Genomic DNA, 17,464 nt, shown 5'->3' with positions numbered 1-17,464 from the left:
ACAGAGGTGAACTTCTAGACAGATATACAGGATAGAGGATGCAAGTTTAGCATCTTCAGTGATTTATTTAGGTTTACCAAGTACTGTATATTCGGATTTTCAGGAGGGTCCTTAAGGTTCTCATAATTTATTCTCAGATGGTATTCAGCAAGTGTGAACCCGGGATCCATAACCTTGTTGTTAACTGATAGAAGCCTTAAAGTACAGTTAGGAGTTAAATGCTTAAATTGTCTTGACATAATTAGTAGACACAAAAGTGGTGTATATTAGGATTACTGCTGCTTGTAAACTTTATCAATAATCTAAATCTAGGTTCTGGTATATATTTTGTTTTATTTTACATGCTTTGTGTATGAACAAAGCATGCAGGACAACAATGTGTTGCTCAAGAACAAACACTTTATTCTATAACTCTCTGTGACACCTCATTCACATCCCTGCCTCTACCCATAAACTTACATTATGTTGTCACATGGGAATATTACAGTACAGTTAGTAAACTAGTCAGGTTATATAGGAAACACTGAGATTCTTGAAGATGCTTATTAAAAAAGCTTTAGATGTCTGTGTTGACATCATTTTCATTGTCTACACAATGTAAGGAATCATAATATAGGGAAATATAAAAAACAAACAATTAATGATTGTAACGATATGGCAGTGGGAGGAGCCATGGAGAGCACCAGTGTTTTGTTGACGCCCTACTGAGGGACAGAAGCACCGGTGTGTGTAACACAAAAAAGGGCAAAAACAAGAATAAAAACGGAAAAAGAAAAATGCACCGCTGTTCACCATGGCATCCAGGCTGGGCTTACCCTATTCAACAGAGTCCAGTGTGGAAGAGCAGGGAGGGGAAAAATCATCTCTTTCGGGAAATAGAAAAAAGCTAACGAACGCCACCTTACTGCTGGGTCCAGGCCAAATTAATAAAAACGTCTTATGAAATCCGGGTCTAGACTGGACAGAAAAAGGGGAACTGCTTGGAACAGTGGGGTCGGGGACCATTGAAACCACTCGGGCCAGCATGGAACCTCTTGAAACAGCCCAGAACACCGGGGGGGAGAGAAGGGACAGCTTGAAACAGCGGGATCCAGCCTAGAGAAACAGACCTGAATGCTGAAGCAGCCATCGTGAGAATACACTTCGCAAGAGGTTTGCTAACCTCTTCAACTGAGGCCCTATGTTGGGCGCCATGTGTAACAATATGGGAATGGGAGAAGCTGCAGCAAGCACCGGTATTTAGTCGACGCCCATACTAAGGGACAGAAGTACTGGTGTAAGGTTAACAAGAACTGAAAATAACACAAAAAAGCGTAAAAATAAGAACAAAAAGGGAAAACGAAAAATGCGCCACTGTGCACCACAGCTACCATATTTAACTGGGGTCCAGGCTGAGGAAAAAAGTACTACTTAGCACAGTGGTAACCAGTCACCTTGTTTAAATATAGAAACAAGTCACCAGATAAATTGATTCTAAAAAAATATTTATCTAAATTATTTTTTTTTTGCTTATATGCTAGTTTTGAATAGGGACACTCTTCCACTTTTGTCCTGCCTTTCTTCTTGCAAAGCTGCACACCTACTAATGTATTCCTCACCAATATCTTCTGTTTGTTATGTTTAAGTGACTCTAAGACCTTTGTAGGTGAATGCTGATGCAATAGCCACTGTTCCTTTTGGGTTCCTGGCAGAAAGGATCAATCACTTACTAGATATTTGAATTGTGATATTTCCTGTTCAGAATACCTGCTAGGTTACTTCATTGTCTTAAAAGAGTGTAAAGAAAAAAAAAACTCACCCTGATATAGTTGTCATACTGCACATAATCATGGCACTTAGCAAATGGCCCTGTAGGGTCCTTGATATAGTCACAGTTTTTTTTTCCATATAAGTCTGTTGCATAAAATAAAAAGTATATAAGATAAGAATTCCATTATATTTTAGTAATGAGACAGTCATAGATACTATATAGTTCAGGTGGGTAGCTGTGTCAGCATGTGTAGGCTGCAAAGGAACAAGTAATAGGTTTATTCAATGCTGAAAAGAGAAGAAAGAAAACACAGCATTTCGGCCGTGGAGCCTTCTTCAGGTTACTTGTTCATAGATTCTGTATGCATATTGACTGAAATGTTTATAGTACTGATGTCAATCAATTACACACATCTCAAAATCTTTTGTTTTATTCATCACAAATGTGACTTAAATAAATATGCTGCTTGAAAAATCCAACCTGATAGAGTCAGCACATGTTACAATCCATTGATTTGCTTCTGCAGCATACAGGGGTATCAGAAACCAGTAGCAACCTCTTTAGGTGTATGGTGTTCTAAGTCTTATCTACCTCTGTACTATTTTTACGTATATTTCCATCCTTTTTCTTTACCTGCTATCCTAGTGTGTTATGATCCCATTCTATTATCCTTTTATCAATATTGTTATTACTTTTCTTACTTTTAAAAACATCTATTTCTATATTATTTTCATTTGCTGTTTCACCTTTCTTTTTTCATATTTTCATTATTAAAAAATATATTAGGCATCTATTCAACCTAAAGTATTACTCACAAGTAACAAGAATAAATAGTATAATTTAACAAAAGGGAGGAGAGCTAATCTTGAAGAAGTTACCTGTAAAAACTATTGGTGATTATATTAATAAATTATAGTCTGTAACACTAGATAATGTACTTGTATAACCACACATATTAGTAAGGTAAGTGTGTGAGAATGTAGAGAAAGAATCTTTCAAATTGACTCTATTTTTAAGTAGAGAATACACCAGTGTAATTTCTGTTGACCTTCCAAAAGCTGGAAAACTCTACATACTGTATACAACAGACATGTTTGTCCTGAATCAAATCAAATAAACTGTTACATTTTAACAATATATAAAATAATATTTGACTGACCACAAACAGACAACTGCCCAACTAAGTTCAGTTATTCTTGTAAATGTAGGATGGTATTACCATTTGGTGTATTGGTGCAGATCGTTGGTATCTTGTCTTCACAGGTTCCTGCCACCCAGGAATTCGCAAATTCATCAGCTGAATTCTCAATAATATGATTGCTTGCAGTAAATTCATTTTTAATGTCATCATCATAGTTCCCACATAGACCTGATAAAATAAACATGTAAGAATAGAAATATAAGTTTTCATATCTGAAACTAGCAGCAAATACAACATTTATTATATGTTTAACATGTATTTGTAATGTATTTATTACAACATAGGTTAGATTTTGGTAAAATGTTAATGAAGTGTGTCTTTATTTGTTTTGTTAAAAGACTGAGAAGACATTTCTTAGTGATGGTAGTGTCTTTATATCTGCAGGAAAGGAAATGTTCTTTTTTACTGAACATACTCAGAAATTAATTTTTAATAACTTAAAAACTTTATTAACTTATTAACTTTAATAATTTTTAATTTCATGAAATAAAAAAAACAGAGCTCTTAGGACAATCATTTGACATATTTGATTCTCTTTAATGTTCTATATACAGTATGTATATTTCATACCATTCGTTGCCCCTTTGAGTTTTTCGGGTAATGTTAGGTACAGCTGCATTAAAGGAGACACCTGAATTTGCATCTTCAACCCGAAAGATGTCTCTACTTGAATGTACATTGAAGACTGTCGGAAAGTTTTCAGATGTTCTAAGACATATGTAAATATATATATATATTATGCACAGATCAATAAAACATTCCAAACAGAAGATACAAATTTTAAAACATTGAAAATACACATTTACTGATTAAAGCAAACTGACTAAATATCAATGACTCTTAAAGGCCATTTTCCTTCCTTCAAATTTCAGGTGTATTTGTATTGACTGATGGTTTAAACAAAATGGACAAACATTTCAGATTTCATCACAGAAAGCTGTTTCTGCATTAAGAAAAAAAAATGAAAAGAAAGGCGCAATACAAATTGTCTAATATTTTTGTACAGCAGAATAATAACAATCATTAGTTTTAATAAAATATAATGAATCCATGAAATATTGAAATACTGTTAGTACTTTTTCTCACTGTAAAGTGCTTTGTTAAAAAAGTTTTAAAGGCAATAAATAATATAAAGTTTTATTATTATTTATACTCCACAAACTGTATTACAATGTAGTAAATCTCAAGAGAATTCCTACAATAAATGGCTGTAGACTGTGTATCAGAAACTCAGATTTATTAAAATATTAACCATATTATATCATCGTGCTATTGTAAACTCACCTGATTTGTAAAATTCATATTTTTCAAGATTGTTCTTGTCTGATATGGAGAATTCATAGAGTTCCTGCAATTTTGAAGAATTTTGAAGTATCAAGTAAACCTTTCAGAAATGTATGTGGTGTAGGTTAACACTGTACCAATATTTATGTCAACTACACTATGGATGTAACAACACAATAGACAGATTGTTAAAAATAGTATAGATCAGTGTTTTTGGTACCTTATTGTACTGTTCTTAAATCCAGGATTAGCCAGGCTCTAAAACTTTTCTAAAATAAGTTTTAGAACTAAAATGAGATTAACGAGATTTGTAATCATTCATTTAAATAATGTGAATAGTCACATGCAACAAAAGTGGTAATGTCCTTCTGTATTTGTGTATGGAAATACAATTATTTTGATTTGTGTACGAGATTAGATATTCATGACTGTAGCTGCTGTTCAATATACAGTAGACATATACAGACATACTGTATACCTTGTTTCTCACACCGTACATACAGTATATGCATAAATTCTTAATAATATACATACATGCAATACATATTTATAAAAAGGTATTAACATGCTATTGGTTACAATACTTATTTATTGCAATTGCAATGCTTCTCAGTACAGACTTGTATCATAATTAAACAAAATCTTACCTTGTTAATTTCAAGTTTAACACTGCTTAAATAGATTTGTTTTTTAGAAAACTCAACAGCAAGAGTCCAATTAAGCCCCTGTAAGTAAATAGAATATAAAAAGAAAGGCATTTTATCAATTTAAAATAATATCTTATATTTGATTGTTGTTTTTATCAGTGTCATTGTGACTGAGAGTAAGGCCTAAAAGTTTAATCAAACATTCAAATTCCAGCACAGAAATATGTAAACAAAGCACCATCAAATCTTAAACATACAGTATACAGTTCCCTCATTACTGTAATCTAAATTCCAGTGCATTGAAATGTATTCAACAATAATGCAGTAATTGGTATTGACCTGTTCTTTATTACTTATTTTTATATTTTTACATTGTTGTTGATGTGTTTATTTATTGCTTAACTTTTGCTATAGTGTTTAACTGCATGCTTTCCAAAGATGCCCTTGGCACCTTCAGTCCATTTCCTGAAACATTGAGATTTTGAGCAGATTTATCTCCAATACTATTCATATTTTAAACTAAGGCGAAATTCAATAAGATACTACACATAAAATACAAATAGTATTTCATTAAGTGGAACTAAAACTCCATGTTTAAAGTGTTGTGCACCTTTCTAATGATGTAGAACTTAAAAGTGAGATTTGAGGAAAAGAATCATCTTAACTTTGCTGCTTAGCAATAAAAAGGACATCTGCAAACCAAAAAAATGGTAAGAAATCCTCAATTAGTCACGCAAATGTTGATACCCTGAATAATTTTGTACCAATAGCCTATTCTTCTAAACTGCATGATATTATATTCTACTGAATAGTGTATGACATTAAGACTTTCTTCTGAATAGTACTAGAGCATTATGTTATGATGGCTAAGCACCCCTGGTGGAAGCCACAGTCTTAAATAGTCATTGACTGCAGACCTTGTTAATATACTATCTATATCACTGGAGTAATATACTTTCTCCAAGATTATGGATTAGAGAATCACTGAAATTCAAAATAACTGGAACAAAAGAGGATTAAAAGAAGAAGAAATCAAAGCCTGTTGTTGTTCAGCAGGATTCAACAAAGGGCCTCATGGTGTTTAGTGTTTAATAAGATTTACTTCACCAGCATACACCAAAGACATGCCAAAGATTGGTGTCAAGAGGCATACTGTAGTTTTTGATCTACGAGAGAAGTAGCATGCTTAATGGTGCCATAGTGAAGGGAACAATCCAAGATGGAAATCTGACTGTTAATGCTAGGAAGAGAAGAATTATTAGGTGTGGATAAGTCAATTATCTAATGCTTTTCTTCAGATAATGTGCAAGTAGCAGCTTCTAAGGGCCAATGTGTTATACAGATGAAGGAGGAGAAACAAGGGGACTGTTTAGAAAACCTCTGTGAACATCCGTCATGAAATAGGTCTATCAAACATTTGAAGTGTGAGATAAAGAAGAGTAACTTGCTGGTTGAGCTGAGGATTGGACACAGGTCAGATCCTGGTCTGAGAGGATAAAGTGTGGGGGGAAGGGCAGCAGTGGCTGACATTCAAGGAACATGGACCCCAAAAGGAGTAGGATGATCATGTAAAGGTCGGAATAAAAGGGGATGATTAGAAATCCACATATTCGACATCATGTAAAAACATCCTGTAATATACATTCAAATATAAATTCAATATTATGTTGATTTCTATAAAGCTTAAAAAAATGGGAAATAATTTTAACTACCTGAGCAACAAAATATTTGCATGGTCCTGGAATTCTGTAGTCTTTGCCATCAAATGTAGTCACGAAAATGCCCTCAATTTTACATCTTGAAGGGCAGTTTTTCTGAGAGCAATCCCATTTCCCATCTTTGCAAACACTGTGAAGAAACAATATTTAATCATTTAAAGAGTTAAATGGAGAAATATAGTAGATCTTAAAAACAGATGTGCACCATTTCAATTATTTAGTTCCTATATGAAACTCACCATTTCTGGCACTTTGTTGCAAGGTTGTAACCAGCTTGATACACCTTTCCAGCAAATACACAAGGACAGTCTTCCAGTTTCACACACTGTTTTTTTCCTACATGATCATTAAGAACTTTGCCTATAATGTTAAAAATTCAAATTATAACATTATAATCACAAATAATGTTTTGATACATGTAACTACTGTAAAAGGATCACTGGAAATAGTTCAAAGTGACCAATTCCACATACTACAGGAAAGTCATACACATACAGGTTAAATTGAAGTGACTCTTTAGGTTTTAAATGAGGAGGATAGTACACAAATTGATTCAGGTTTTTACAATCTTTTGTAAAGTACAGACAAAGTTAGCCCAATAGACTAGTTCAGCTACAAGCAACTAAATAAGCAAAAAATAAAATGGTTCCTTCTCATTCGTTATACTGTAGTTTCTGCATTATATTTATATAACAATAACCCAGTTAAACAGGTGTGCCCAAAATCTGAACATCAATGTCACAGATGCCTGTTTGACTTTTTATCCAGCTGATTTAATTATTTACACAATCAGTTAACTGATTAGTCTGACTATTGGAAAGTTTGAGCAAAACAGATGTGGTTAAACTACAAATGTCATTACAGTCAAACGTAATCCTGTAATCCTCATACTAAAATATTTTACTAACAATTTGTATAGATCATTCATTTACATAACCTTGTCCCACCAAACTTCTTCCTAACCAACTCACATTTATTTGGCCTGGTACAAATCAACCACTGAAGTCATATGCCCATGTTGTGGCAGTATGTTACTTTATATTTCTAACATAGAGGAAATTAATTGCTGAATTAATTATATTTGTCTTAGAACATAAATGCAAAGACACTTAAGAAGTAAACCAAACAAATCAGAAAAACAATCAAATTTCATTTAAGTGTACTACCACAAAATGTCCAAGGCTAATTAATCTATTTTCCCGTAGTTCTGGTGATGATTTTGCAGCTGGGGTGATGGTTGGCACAGGATTTGAGATTAGAAAAAGCAAAGCACTGAGGGAGAGTCAGAGATTTTTGCTGAGTTTGATCTAGCAGATCTAGTAGATATAGCACAGAATGTGAAGGTAAGGAAATATATACACTGCCAGGAGTCTTTGTCGACCTTGATTTAATTAAATGTTGTTATTTATATAATGTGGTAAAAGAAAACGATAAAAGAAAGTATTGCAGGTGAAGTAAGAGAAGTGGGGATGTTTTCTGTCCAATTAGACACAACCACAGACATAAACTCAGAACACCCTCAAATCTGTTACAGATTGCATTCATAAGAAACAATACAGGTTATAAGATTGAAAATCCTCATCTGGGGAATACTTTCTTCAGTAATTAATGCAGACCTTCAACTCATAAAACATCAACATAACAAAATACAGTTTCATTCAGTTTATGATGCAGTAAATATGCCAGCTGCTGTATACACATGTATTTTTTTCTGGTGTTAGTGGCACAGAATGAAAAAGGTGGGTGTTAGGGCATGAGAGTTATATGGATGTTCAATTTCATTGATGGTCCTGTGACAACCTCTGTGTTTCCTGTCCTGATCAAAGGCCCTCTTAGCACAGATGCCAGGCAATTACCACATCATCTGGGGATAAAACTGGAAGATGTTTAAGAAGTTTTGTGCCTTTAATTGAGGTGGGGGTAGTGGAAGGATGTTTTGGAACAGTGGGTCATTACACCTGATCATCTGCATATTGCCATTTCCTAAAGGAGCCTTTGCAGCTGGTTCTCCTCACACAAAGTATCAGAAGGACATTTTTACTCCTTGGGGGAAGAATCAAGAGCCTTTGTAAAGAAGGCTTGAAAAAGCCCCAGTCACACAGAACTGGAATCTTTAGGAAGAAAGGACGGTTGTGGAACGGATCACAGTATTGGACCCAGTAGATGACTGACACCAGGCACTCTACAAATAGCAGCTGAGAAAGGCTCCAGCATCATCTTCCTCCCCCCCTACCTGAGATTGGACACATTGAAATCAAGGTAGGGGTACGCATAAGGGACCATGTTGTTCAGGACAGTCACAACTAGCAGTGAGATATGATAGAGAAGATGAATTAAAGCTACCAAAGGCACTTGAGAGAGGACAGAACTGTTGGACTGCATTATTTTGGTATATTTGTTTGGTAATTGGGGTCTAGTGGGATATTGTCTGTTTTGGACATTGTGACATTGTGACATTGACCAAGATTCAAGAAAATATGAGGCCAATCCTGTAGTATTAATACAAAACAGCTTACCAGTTGGGCATGTACAAGTCTTTGTAAAAGGTACATTAGATGGTGTACTAGGGTTAGAACAAGTTTCCATGAAGGCTTTTCCAGATTTGGTGAATATTAGATCTCCAGAACAAGTTGGTTCACCTGTATTTAAGAACAAAAAGCAAAGGTTTTATATTGTTACTCAGATATCTTAAGAGAGACCTATACTGTCCAACAAGATCTACTGTATGTACAAGGACTCTTCAAAACTGGGTGATGATAAAATCAAGAAAATGACCCCTGTAAATAAATATTTATGATGGATTTAATAAAGTTACTTGTTTATCCTACAGGGATAGCTTATGAGCCTTATTTTTTCTCAGCTATAAAATGTTCTTCTACAATGTTACAATCTTGTATATAACATTCATTTTATGAATTAATTATCTTTTTAGACATCTGCTGAAACGAAGATACAACAATAGCTGTACCTTCTTTCTGAAATAAAAGAGCGAGTGAGAATAGGTGCATCAGGTAAGAGTGTCTAGACAAATGGAGATTTAGAGGAGTATGAAAAACTGATGTCTGTAAATGGAGAGTAATGGAGAGATTATTAGATTATTCTAAAAATAATTTGTGTATTATTGAGAAAAGGGGGTGTGTGATCCAGGTGTATGGGTTATCTTGGCTTCTGATGTCTTTCAGTACAAAGGCAAGAAGATAATTTAATCATCTCCGGGAGAGGTTATATGGTGAACTATTAGCTTGGAAATATCTTTGTTCCTCACTGTTCTGACATGTTTTTGAAACAATTGGCCAGTTCTGCCTATGCACAGTAGATGGCAGTACATTGTATGCAACAGATGCATGGCTAGAAACCTATGAAGCTCTCTGGGTAATCTTGAAATAGTCAGAGGGGCATTTTATACTGTACGTACAGTGTGTGTGTGTGTGTGTGTGTGTGTGTGTGTGTGTGTGTGACACTGCCTGGCATGTATAATGGCTTCGGTTTTTTTATTCTAATTTCCAGTTTTGAAATAATCTCTGTTTAATCTCAATAACCTAAAAAGAAATCTCAATTTATAGGGCAAATCAGAATACGTAGTCTTTAAAACCTAATTATCCTATTTATAAATTAACCAAATGAAGCTACTGTACGTATGTTTTAGATCTACAGCACAATTATACCCCAAAATTATAAAACTAATCAACATATTTTTGAGACACTAAAGCAAAGAACCCTTTGTAGATATTAGTACATATTCCTTCTATTAGAGCGGAACATTGTGTCAGATCCCACACAGAATGGACACTCATTATGATTGAGTAAAATATATAATGCTTCTGCAATCTTCATTTACTAGTCTTTCTCCTGCAGACATAATAATTATAATGTTTCTTTATTAGCCCTATACAATTTCTTGCATTAGGAATTCATCTTTTCACATACGCCAGGTTTTTCTCCATGGAGACACAGACACAGAGAGAAGCTTGGGGTCAGAGCATAGGGTCTGCCATTGTACGACACCCCTGGAGCAGTTAGGGTTAAGGGCCTTGTTCAGGGGCCCAACGGAGTAGGATTCCTCTGCCAGCCGTGGAATTTGAACCAGCAACCTTCCAGTCACAGGCGCAGATCCTTAGCCACAGAGCTTGCCTTTACAGGAAATGTCCATGTCCCACACACACTGAGCTAAGAGATGGTTCTTGACATACCAATTCTAGCATTCATTGAACCTGTCTTGACTTTTACTTTGCTCTCCCTTTAGGGTATTAGGATAGATTGCATACTTACATTTCAGATTTTTTTTTATAAAAGGAACCACCTGAAATGTCTACTCTGCAAATCATCAATACTATCATTTTGTAAGACCTATTTTGCTTAATCTTAATGTTCCTCTAGTTTGGATTTCAATTAAAAGTCTGGTCTTTTAACAGACTACAGAATATATAGTATTTCTGCATAATAGTCTTCCCCTTAGACACTGTATTGTGTTTTGTATAATTACAACTTCTGGAAATCTCAGAAGACAAGGGATGTCTAAGGTGACCATATTACTGTTTGGTTTAGGGCTCAGAGGTGCCTGTGAGATGGTGTTCAAAACCCAGTAGGGGACAATTCACTGCACACTGAGTTCTTGAGGACGTCTAATGATATATTTAGCCAAATGTTTGTTCATACTGTTAGAGCTATTGGTGGCTAGTGTTTGAAAAAGTTTAGGTCAAGTGTGTAACACCTAGCAGTGTAAACATTTCCACTTTTAAAGCAGATGGGATGTGTGCTGAGATGTAGTGGGTCCACATCCTGTGATCAAAAGCAATCATAGTTTATCTTGGTTTACCTTAGATAATTAAGTCTGTGTAAATTATTAAGTGTCAATCAGCAATCCAGAAAGACACAATATAAGATCACATCATGACCGAGGAAAGAGGAGGAAAAGGAGGAAAAGAAGGTCAAACCACAAGAGAGAGGAGAGGTGGAGTTGTAGCTTGCTCCAGGCAAAACTCAAGTGGAGTCTTTTGAACCTTGCTAGGGAGAGCTTCTGTGTTTTCGAGAACTTATATTTCTTAAGTCAATAACACTTTTGGTAAAGATGTCCTTTCCTGCCTCAGTGTGCATTTTTAAAAGAAAGAAGATAGGCTCCCCTTTGTTTTGTGGCATCCAGGTATGCAGAGAGAGATTTAACTGCAGGTTGTATTGCATTCTATTTTATTTAGAAGGCAGCTTATCTCTAATTAACCCAGAAAACCACAGTCTGGAGTTTTCTGGGTGATTACAATCTTAGGTCTCTGGAAAACTTTATTTTTAAATTTGTAAATACAGTAACTTGTGTGTTGTTTGTTTATGTTTCATGCAGTGTAATGTTTGTATTGTCATTGTTAATAAATATGTTTTTAACCAAGATTATTACTCTTTTCACCAAATCTGTGCCCGAGAACAAAGATTTCACATGCCTCTAACTATACCAACCGCTATTGTATTATTTTTTAACTGTTAATTTTATTATTTATTAACTGTTTATTTTATTATTGACTAATCCGCAAGGTCATATCCTGGTATTTTCCATTTTCATAACCACCCATTTTTAACAATATCTATCCACAGTACATTCTGTTCAAAAAGAAAGCAACAATGCTTTTGGAGCATGGATGATAAAAGTAATGTTCCTTGTATACGTTGCGTAAAATTTTGTATTGACACTTTGACCAGTTAAAGAATATCGTTACATTTTGCGTGCTGTTCTTAACTAGCTCTAGAAGGATTATTGGACAAACATCTGTATTACACACCATACTGTAGGTGTGTATGTTAATGGATTTTTAAAGGTATTTTAAAAATACGGTATAAAATGATTTCCATGTCTGATTTACTTGACAGAAAAGATACAGTTTATATTTTTGGTGATTAAATTAAAGGGAACGTAATGGAAAAATTAATTACTCACCACACCCTGTGTATGTACTTAAATATATATTTTCCTTGATACAAATTTGTGTTAATTCTTCATAAAGTGAACATTCAAACTTGGTTTTGTTTTTGTAGCCACAAGCATTGGTTGCACAAAGATCAATAAAGGTATCAGGGTTATCCACACAATCCATGAAATATTCTGATATAACGTCTTGACAATGCTGACAAAAAGATAAAAGAAATGGTGAAAATGTAAAATCAACGTAATTGACAGAAAATCATTAGACCCAGGTGCTCATATGCTGGAGCAGACTTGCAATGGAATGTAATGGAAATACAGGTCTGAACTACCCTATACTTATATCTTCCCCAGTATGTAAAAGAGCATTCTACGTATACTGAGTTATAAATAGCCTTTATCATGGTTGTTTTACTCTTGTTACTGTATTCTTTTTTGTTCTTACAGTAGGGTTTCCAGTCATAAACCGTTTGCTGTGTTAAATCATTTTCACATGTGGATTAATTGCCCTGTACTTCTGATTGTTTTCTGTGAATTTGCTTAACATAAAAAATCAAGAAATTAAATTATAAAAAAATATTTACCTCTTCGTTACATTCTGTGTTTTCATCCTTGGTTTCACATTGGTTTCCATTAGAAATCTGATATTCAGAAATCAATTTCTTGCTGTCATCTAATTTGGAAAATATATTTCTTATTACATTAGAATGCAAAAGCAAAGCATATAACAGTGGCTAAAATGTGGTGATGGTTTTGGAAAAAAGGAAGTCTTACCTGGAAGTTCATAGCTGCCACACAAACCAACTGACTCCTTACGACGTTCTTCATCTAGTTCCAACTGTCACAGTTAGAAAAACAATCTTTAAACATTATGTTACTGATATAATGCATATTAATTTAATATAATTTTATATTAATTTAATTGCATGCACAGTCATATATAAAATATCTATTCTATTTATAACATGAAATTAAATTAAACCCACAGATTGTTGTGTAGGAAAGGAATAATATTATAATGCATTCTTCCTCCATCCCCCCAAGCTTCACTGCGTGAGGGGGTCCTAGCCTCCTCACTCGATGGCCTAGGGGATGCCCCTCAGCCATTCTTAAATACTTTTTATTCTTGGGTGTTGTTTTTCCTTGTGAAATAGTTATTTGGATAATTATGTACAGTATTCAGCATGGCATGTGACAATCAGATTTGTTGGAGAGAGCATATTGTGTATTTTACTGTGAGAAGTGCAGTACAGTGTGTGTTTTGGTTAAAAAACAATCTGAATGAAGAAGACAACTAGTATCTGGAAAGGACTATATTACTGTACAACCTAAATGGTATGAGCTGCTATAATTTGAAGACATATCACTGAAATGTTCCATAAGCACTTGCAACAGCACAGAATTAAAAATTAAACATCATCACTTTTAATGAAATAAAAGACCAAAATTCTGAAAGTGGAAGAGCAAAAATAAAATCCAATATATTGAGACAAAAGATATATTGGGCTTTATTTTTCCTTGAGTGAATTGACATGACAACAACCTGCTTATTAAAATTTCTGGACCCCTGATGGGGGAGTCCCATCACTAAATTAAAAGATGGACAAATTGTCCTAGTTCTCTTCAGTTCCTCTTGAGTTATCTTCAGTTTTCCTAGTTCCCTCATATCTCCATAATAAAAATAGATGTTGTTTGCTTTTAGTTCTTTGATTTCTTTTTCTACCTCTTTAGGGTACTGTGATAAACTGCATACTCAAATTTCTGAATGCATATAGGAAAGTAATCATTAATCAAATTTGCCAGAATGAAAGATCTGCAAGTAAATTTGCTCTGCAGACTTTAAAATTTCATTTGTACTGGTTTTGTGAGCTCTGTCTTTAATTCTGAAACTCATAGTATTGGACTGAAAAGAAGAAAGCTGTTTCCAAAACAACCAAATCTGGGAGCTCAATGCAGGTTGAAGTTTGAAGACATGCTCATTCTCCTATTTTCCACAATCATTCAGTTCGTACAAGCTGGCCCAACCTTTGGTTTAGGCGAACTAGGCAACTGCCTAGGGCTCCAAGGCCACCAGATAGACCCCCTCAAAAACTGTGCAACAAAACATTTTTATTTTTAGGTACTTTCAGAAATGTGAAATAAAAATTTTGACCAGTTGCTCTTTCTGTTGCTGCTGTGCTAATCTTAATTGATAAAGTTTGTTATTTATAAATTATAATATTATAATAATAAGTGTTTTCAGTGTAGTAAATGACTTTCATCTTCACTGTAAGATGACAAGATCAGTGCAACTGCAGCTGCTGCTATACTGAATTGTTTAATTTCAGAAAGTAGTAAATGTTGTGATGATTTATTTTATTAATCTACTGTATCATGTATTGAAACATTGCAAGTGACCTTTTACTAGCATTGCAAACTATGTTATTATGGTTTAAAATTTAAATTATGTAGCTGCAACTGGTTAACACACATTGTCCTCCAAAATGACGTACCTATGGGGACTGCAAAAAAGGAAGCACAGAAAAGAAAAGTAAGACAAGTGATCTCAAAACAGAGGTATGCCAGATCAAATTACTGTAATAATGCATTTATATTTCATTTGGTTTTGAGTTGATCAGATCCATGCAAACAGTAGAAAAGCCATATTTACTACCTACACACGTAAGACTGCTTGAGGTGTTTTACTGGAAGCAAACAGATTCATGTATCATGTTATTACATTCAATGGTACAATATGTTATCTTTTTAAAATGTGTACCTATTGTTCCTGTTTGTACGTTATTTATTATGTGTTTTTCAAAGCTATTATTAAATGACTTTTTTTAATTCATGTATTTAATTCTTCTAAATAGCCAATTGAGCTTGGGATGGGAGCTGATAATAGTAGTGTATGCCCAAATTTTAATCTGGAGGGGCCCCTTTCCAGGATCTTGCCTAAGACCCCCCAAAAGCTAGGGGCAGCCCTTGCATACAAGAAAATCCCTTTTCAATTTCCCACATGGAAAAATAAGTGGAATTTCATTGCAGGAGACATTGTTAATAAGAATGATCTTGGTGAGATGGAAGGATGTCAGATTTGTTAATGGAACACTACGGACACCTTATTTACACATGCTTTGAGAGCTTCCAGATGTGGTTAAATTTTGGAAAGAAGTTTCTTCTTCTCAGTTCAATACTATAAACAGGGTTTTCCCTGCTCTCACCTGCAGTAATACCTTTATTAAATGATAACTCCAGCCCTGGGTTCTTGAAGCAGAAGAAACTGCTTGGCTAGTCTGACTGCAGCTTAAAAGATTTTGGTTTTGGACTAGAAGCCTTCATATTCCCTCTACTGACATAATTGGATCCTGGCCTGTCTCAATGCTATATAGATAGAGCAGCACTCTATCTACAGTAGCTACTGAAACTGGTAAATCATATATAGCAGTAATTATCTGAAAAGATGATTTTTTTGTTGTTTTATTTAGTTGTTGTGTTTATGAAAATTAACCAGTAATCAATTTATTAAAAAACCTGTGTTGAGTTCAAGTGTTCTGCACTCAAATTGTGTTTCCAAAATTTTATTTTTGTGTTTTAATTTTGAAAATTAGTCATATTGACAATACATACATTTACTCATATTGACAAGATATAAAACCTTATACTAAAATCTGGATCGTCTAGTATGGTTGATCAGTTTTAAAATTGTATTCAAAATCTGCCATTGGTTGCGCAGAATGGATACAACAGGATTATACTTGCCTAAATTGTGCTGTGGAATGGATATGTTTAGACAGACTTTAGACTGTTTAATAGCAGCGATTGTGTGAGGAAATGACATGAACTGTCACTAACAGTGCTTAACAAGATCACAATTTTAATTACTATTTTAAAAGAAATAAGAAATAAGTAACGGCAGGCTGAGTGACATGCCGGTTGGAGTATTCTATGGCGCATTTAATGGCAACGTCAGCTCAAAGATTTGGTTCAAACCACCAAATGGAGACGGGTGTGCCGACAAGCGGACCCTGCTGATGTGGGATAAACGCTAGGATGAAGAATAAATAAGTTTTGCTATAATGTATTTCCATTACCATACTAGTCATACTTGCAATCCCATTACTTCTGTTTTTTATCAATATGATTTAATTTACTAACACTATTATATATCACAACAATGTTATTTAATATTTTTAAACAAAAAAGTATTTATAAAACAAATAATGAAAATATCATATCTTACCCAAAGTGAGCTGATATAACCACCCTCATCATACCAAAAGAGTGACAGCTTTTTTGTTCTGCTCTCCAGCTGAGTGTAGATGCCATACTCATGGATATGTAGATATTTGTGATCATAAGGAAGATTAACACTATAAATGGAAACATTCAAATAATAAAATCAAATATATCAAGAAGTTTGAATAAAAAGCAAATTTATTTTTAATGTTTAATAATGATAATGTTTCTTTATTAGCCCTATACAATTTCTTGCATTAGAATTCATCTTTTCATATACCCCAGCTTTTGTCCATGAGACACAGACAGAGAGAGAAGCCTGGGGTCAGAGCACAGGGTCAGCCATTGTACAGTGCCCCTGGAGCAGTCAGGGTTAAGGGCCTTGGTCAGGGGCCCAATGGAGTAGGATTCCTCTGTTGGCCATGGTATTCGAACCAGCAACTTTCCACTCACAGTTGTAGATCCTTAGCCACTGCTCCACTCTTTTAGGTTGGGCTCTGGCTTCAGGGTGAACTGTCCATGTTGAATTGGGAGCCTACACATTCCCTCTCCTGGCATCTCTGGATACTGTTCTGTCTCAGCATTATTTATATTGAACTTTGAAGTGCTATGATCTACCGTTAGAGGAACAATAGCGCCTAAGAGCACTGCTGGACACACAAGACTTCGTCGAAAGGGAGGATAAATTATAAATACAAAATAATACATTGTAAAAAATAATTGCACAGTTAACCTTCTGGG

At 34.5% G+C, this 17,464-nt stretch overlaps 1 protein-coding gene across 1 annotated transcript in view; it reads right to left on the bottom strand.

Moving 5' to 3' along the window:
* Positions 1–17,464, bottom strand: part of LOC102690310 (mucin-2-like) — a gene marked incomplete at its 5' end in the record, with an annotated part of 77,325 nt that overhangs the window by 59,454 nt on the left and 407 nt on the right. The window contains 12 exons of the mRNA XM_069192471.1: positions 1,799–1,893; positions 2,970–3,119; positions 3,522–3,659; positions 4,236–4,299; positions 4,883–4,960; positions 6,595–6,730; positions 6,840–6,960; positions 9,117–9,239; positions 12,521–12,707; positions 13,090–13,178; positions 13,280–13,343; positions 16,728–16,857. Of these exons, the coding sequence (XP_069048572.1) occupies positions 1,799–1,893; positions 2,970–3,119; positions 3,522–3,659; positions 4,236–4,299; positions 4,883–4,960; positions 6,595–6,730; positions 6,840–6,960; positions 9,117–9,239; positions 12,521–12,707; positions 13,090–13,178; positions 13,280–13,343; positions 16,728–16,857 (1,375 nt within the window). The remainder of the gene's footprint in view (positions 1–1,798; positions 1,894–2,969; positions 3,120–3,521; positions 3,660–4,235; positions 4,300–4,882; positions 4,961–6,594; positions 6,731–6,839; positions 6,961–9,116; positions 9,240–12,520; positions 12,708–13,089; positions 13,179–13,279; positions 13,344–16,727; positions 16,858–17,464) is intronic.

This window comes from Lepisosteus oculatus, chromosome 7 (assembly GCF_040954835.1).
Source record: "Lepisosteus oculatus isolate fLepOcu1 chromosome 7, fLepOcu1.hap2, whole genome shotgun sequence".
NCBI lineage: Eukaryota > Metazoa > Chordata > Actinopteri > Semionotiformes > Lepisosteidae > Lepisosteus > Lepisosteus oculatus.
This window is presented reverse-complemented; position numbering and strand designations above follow the sequence as displayed.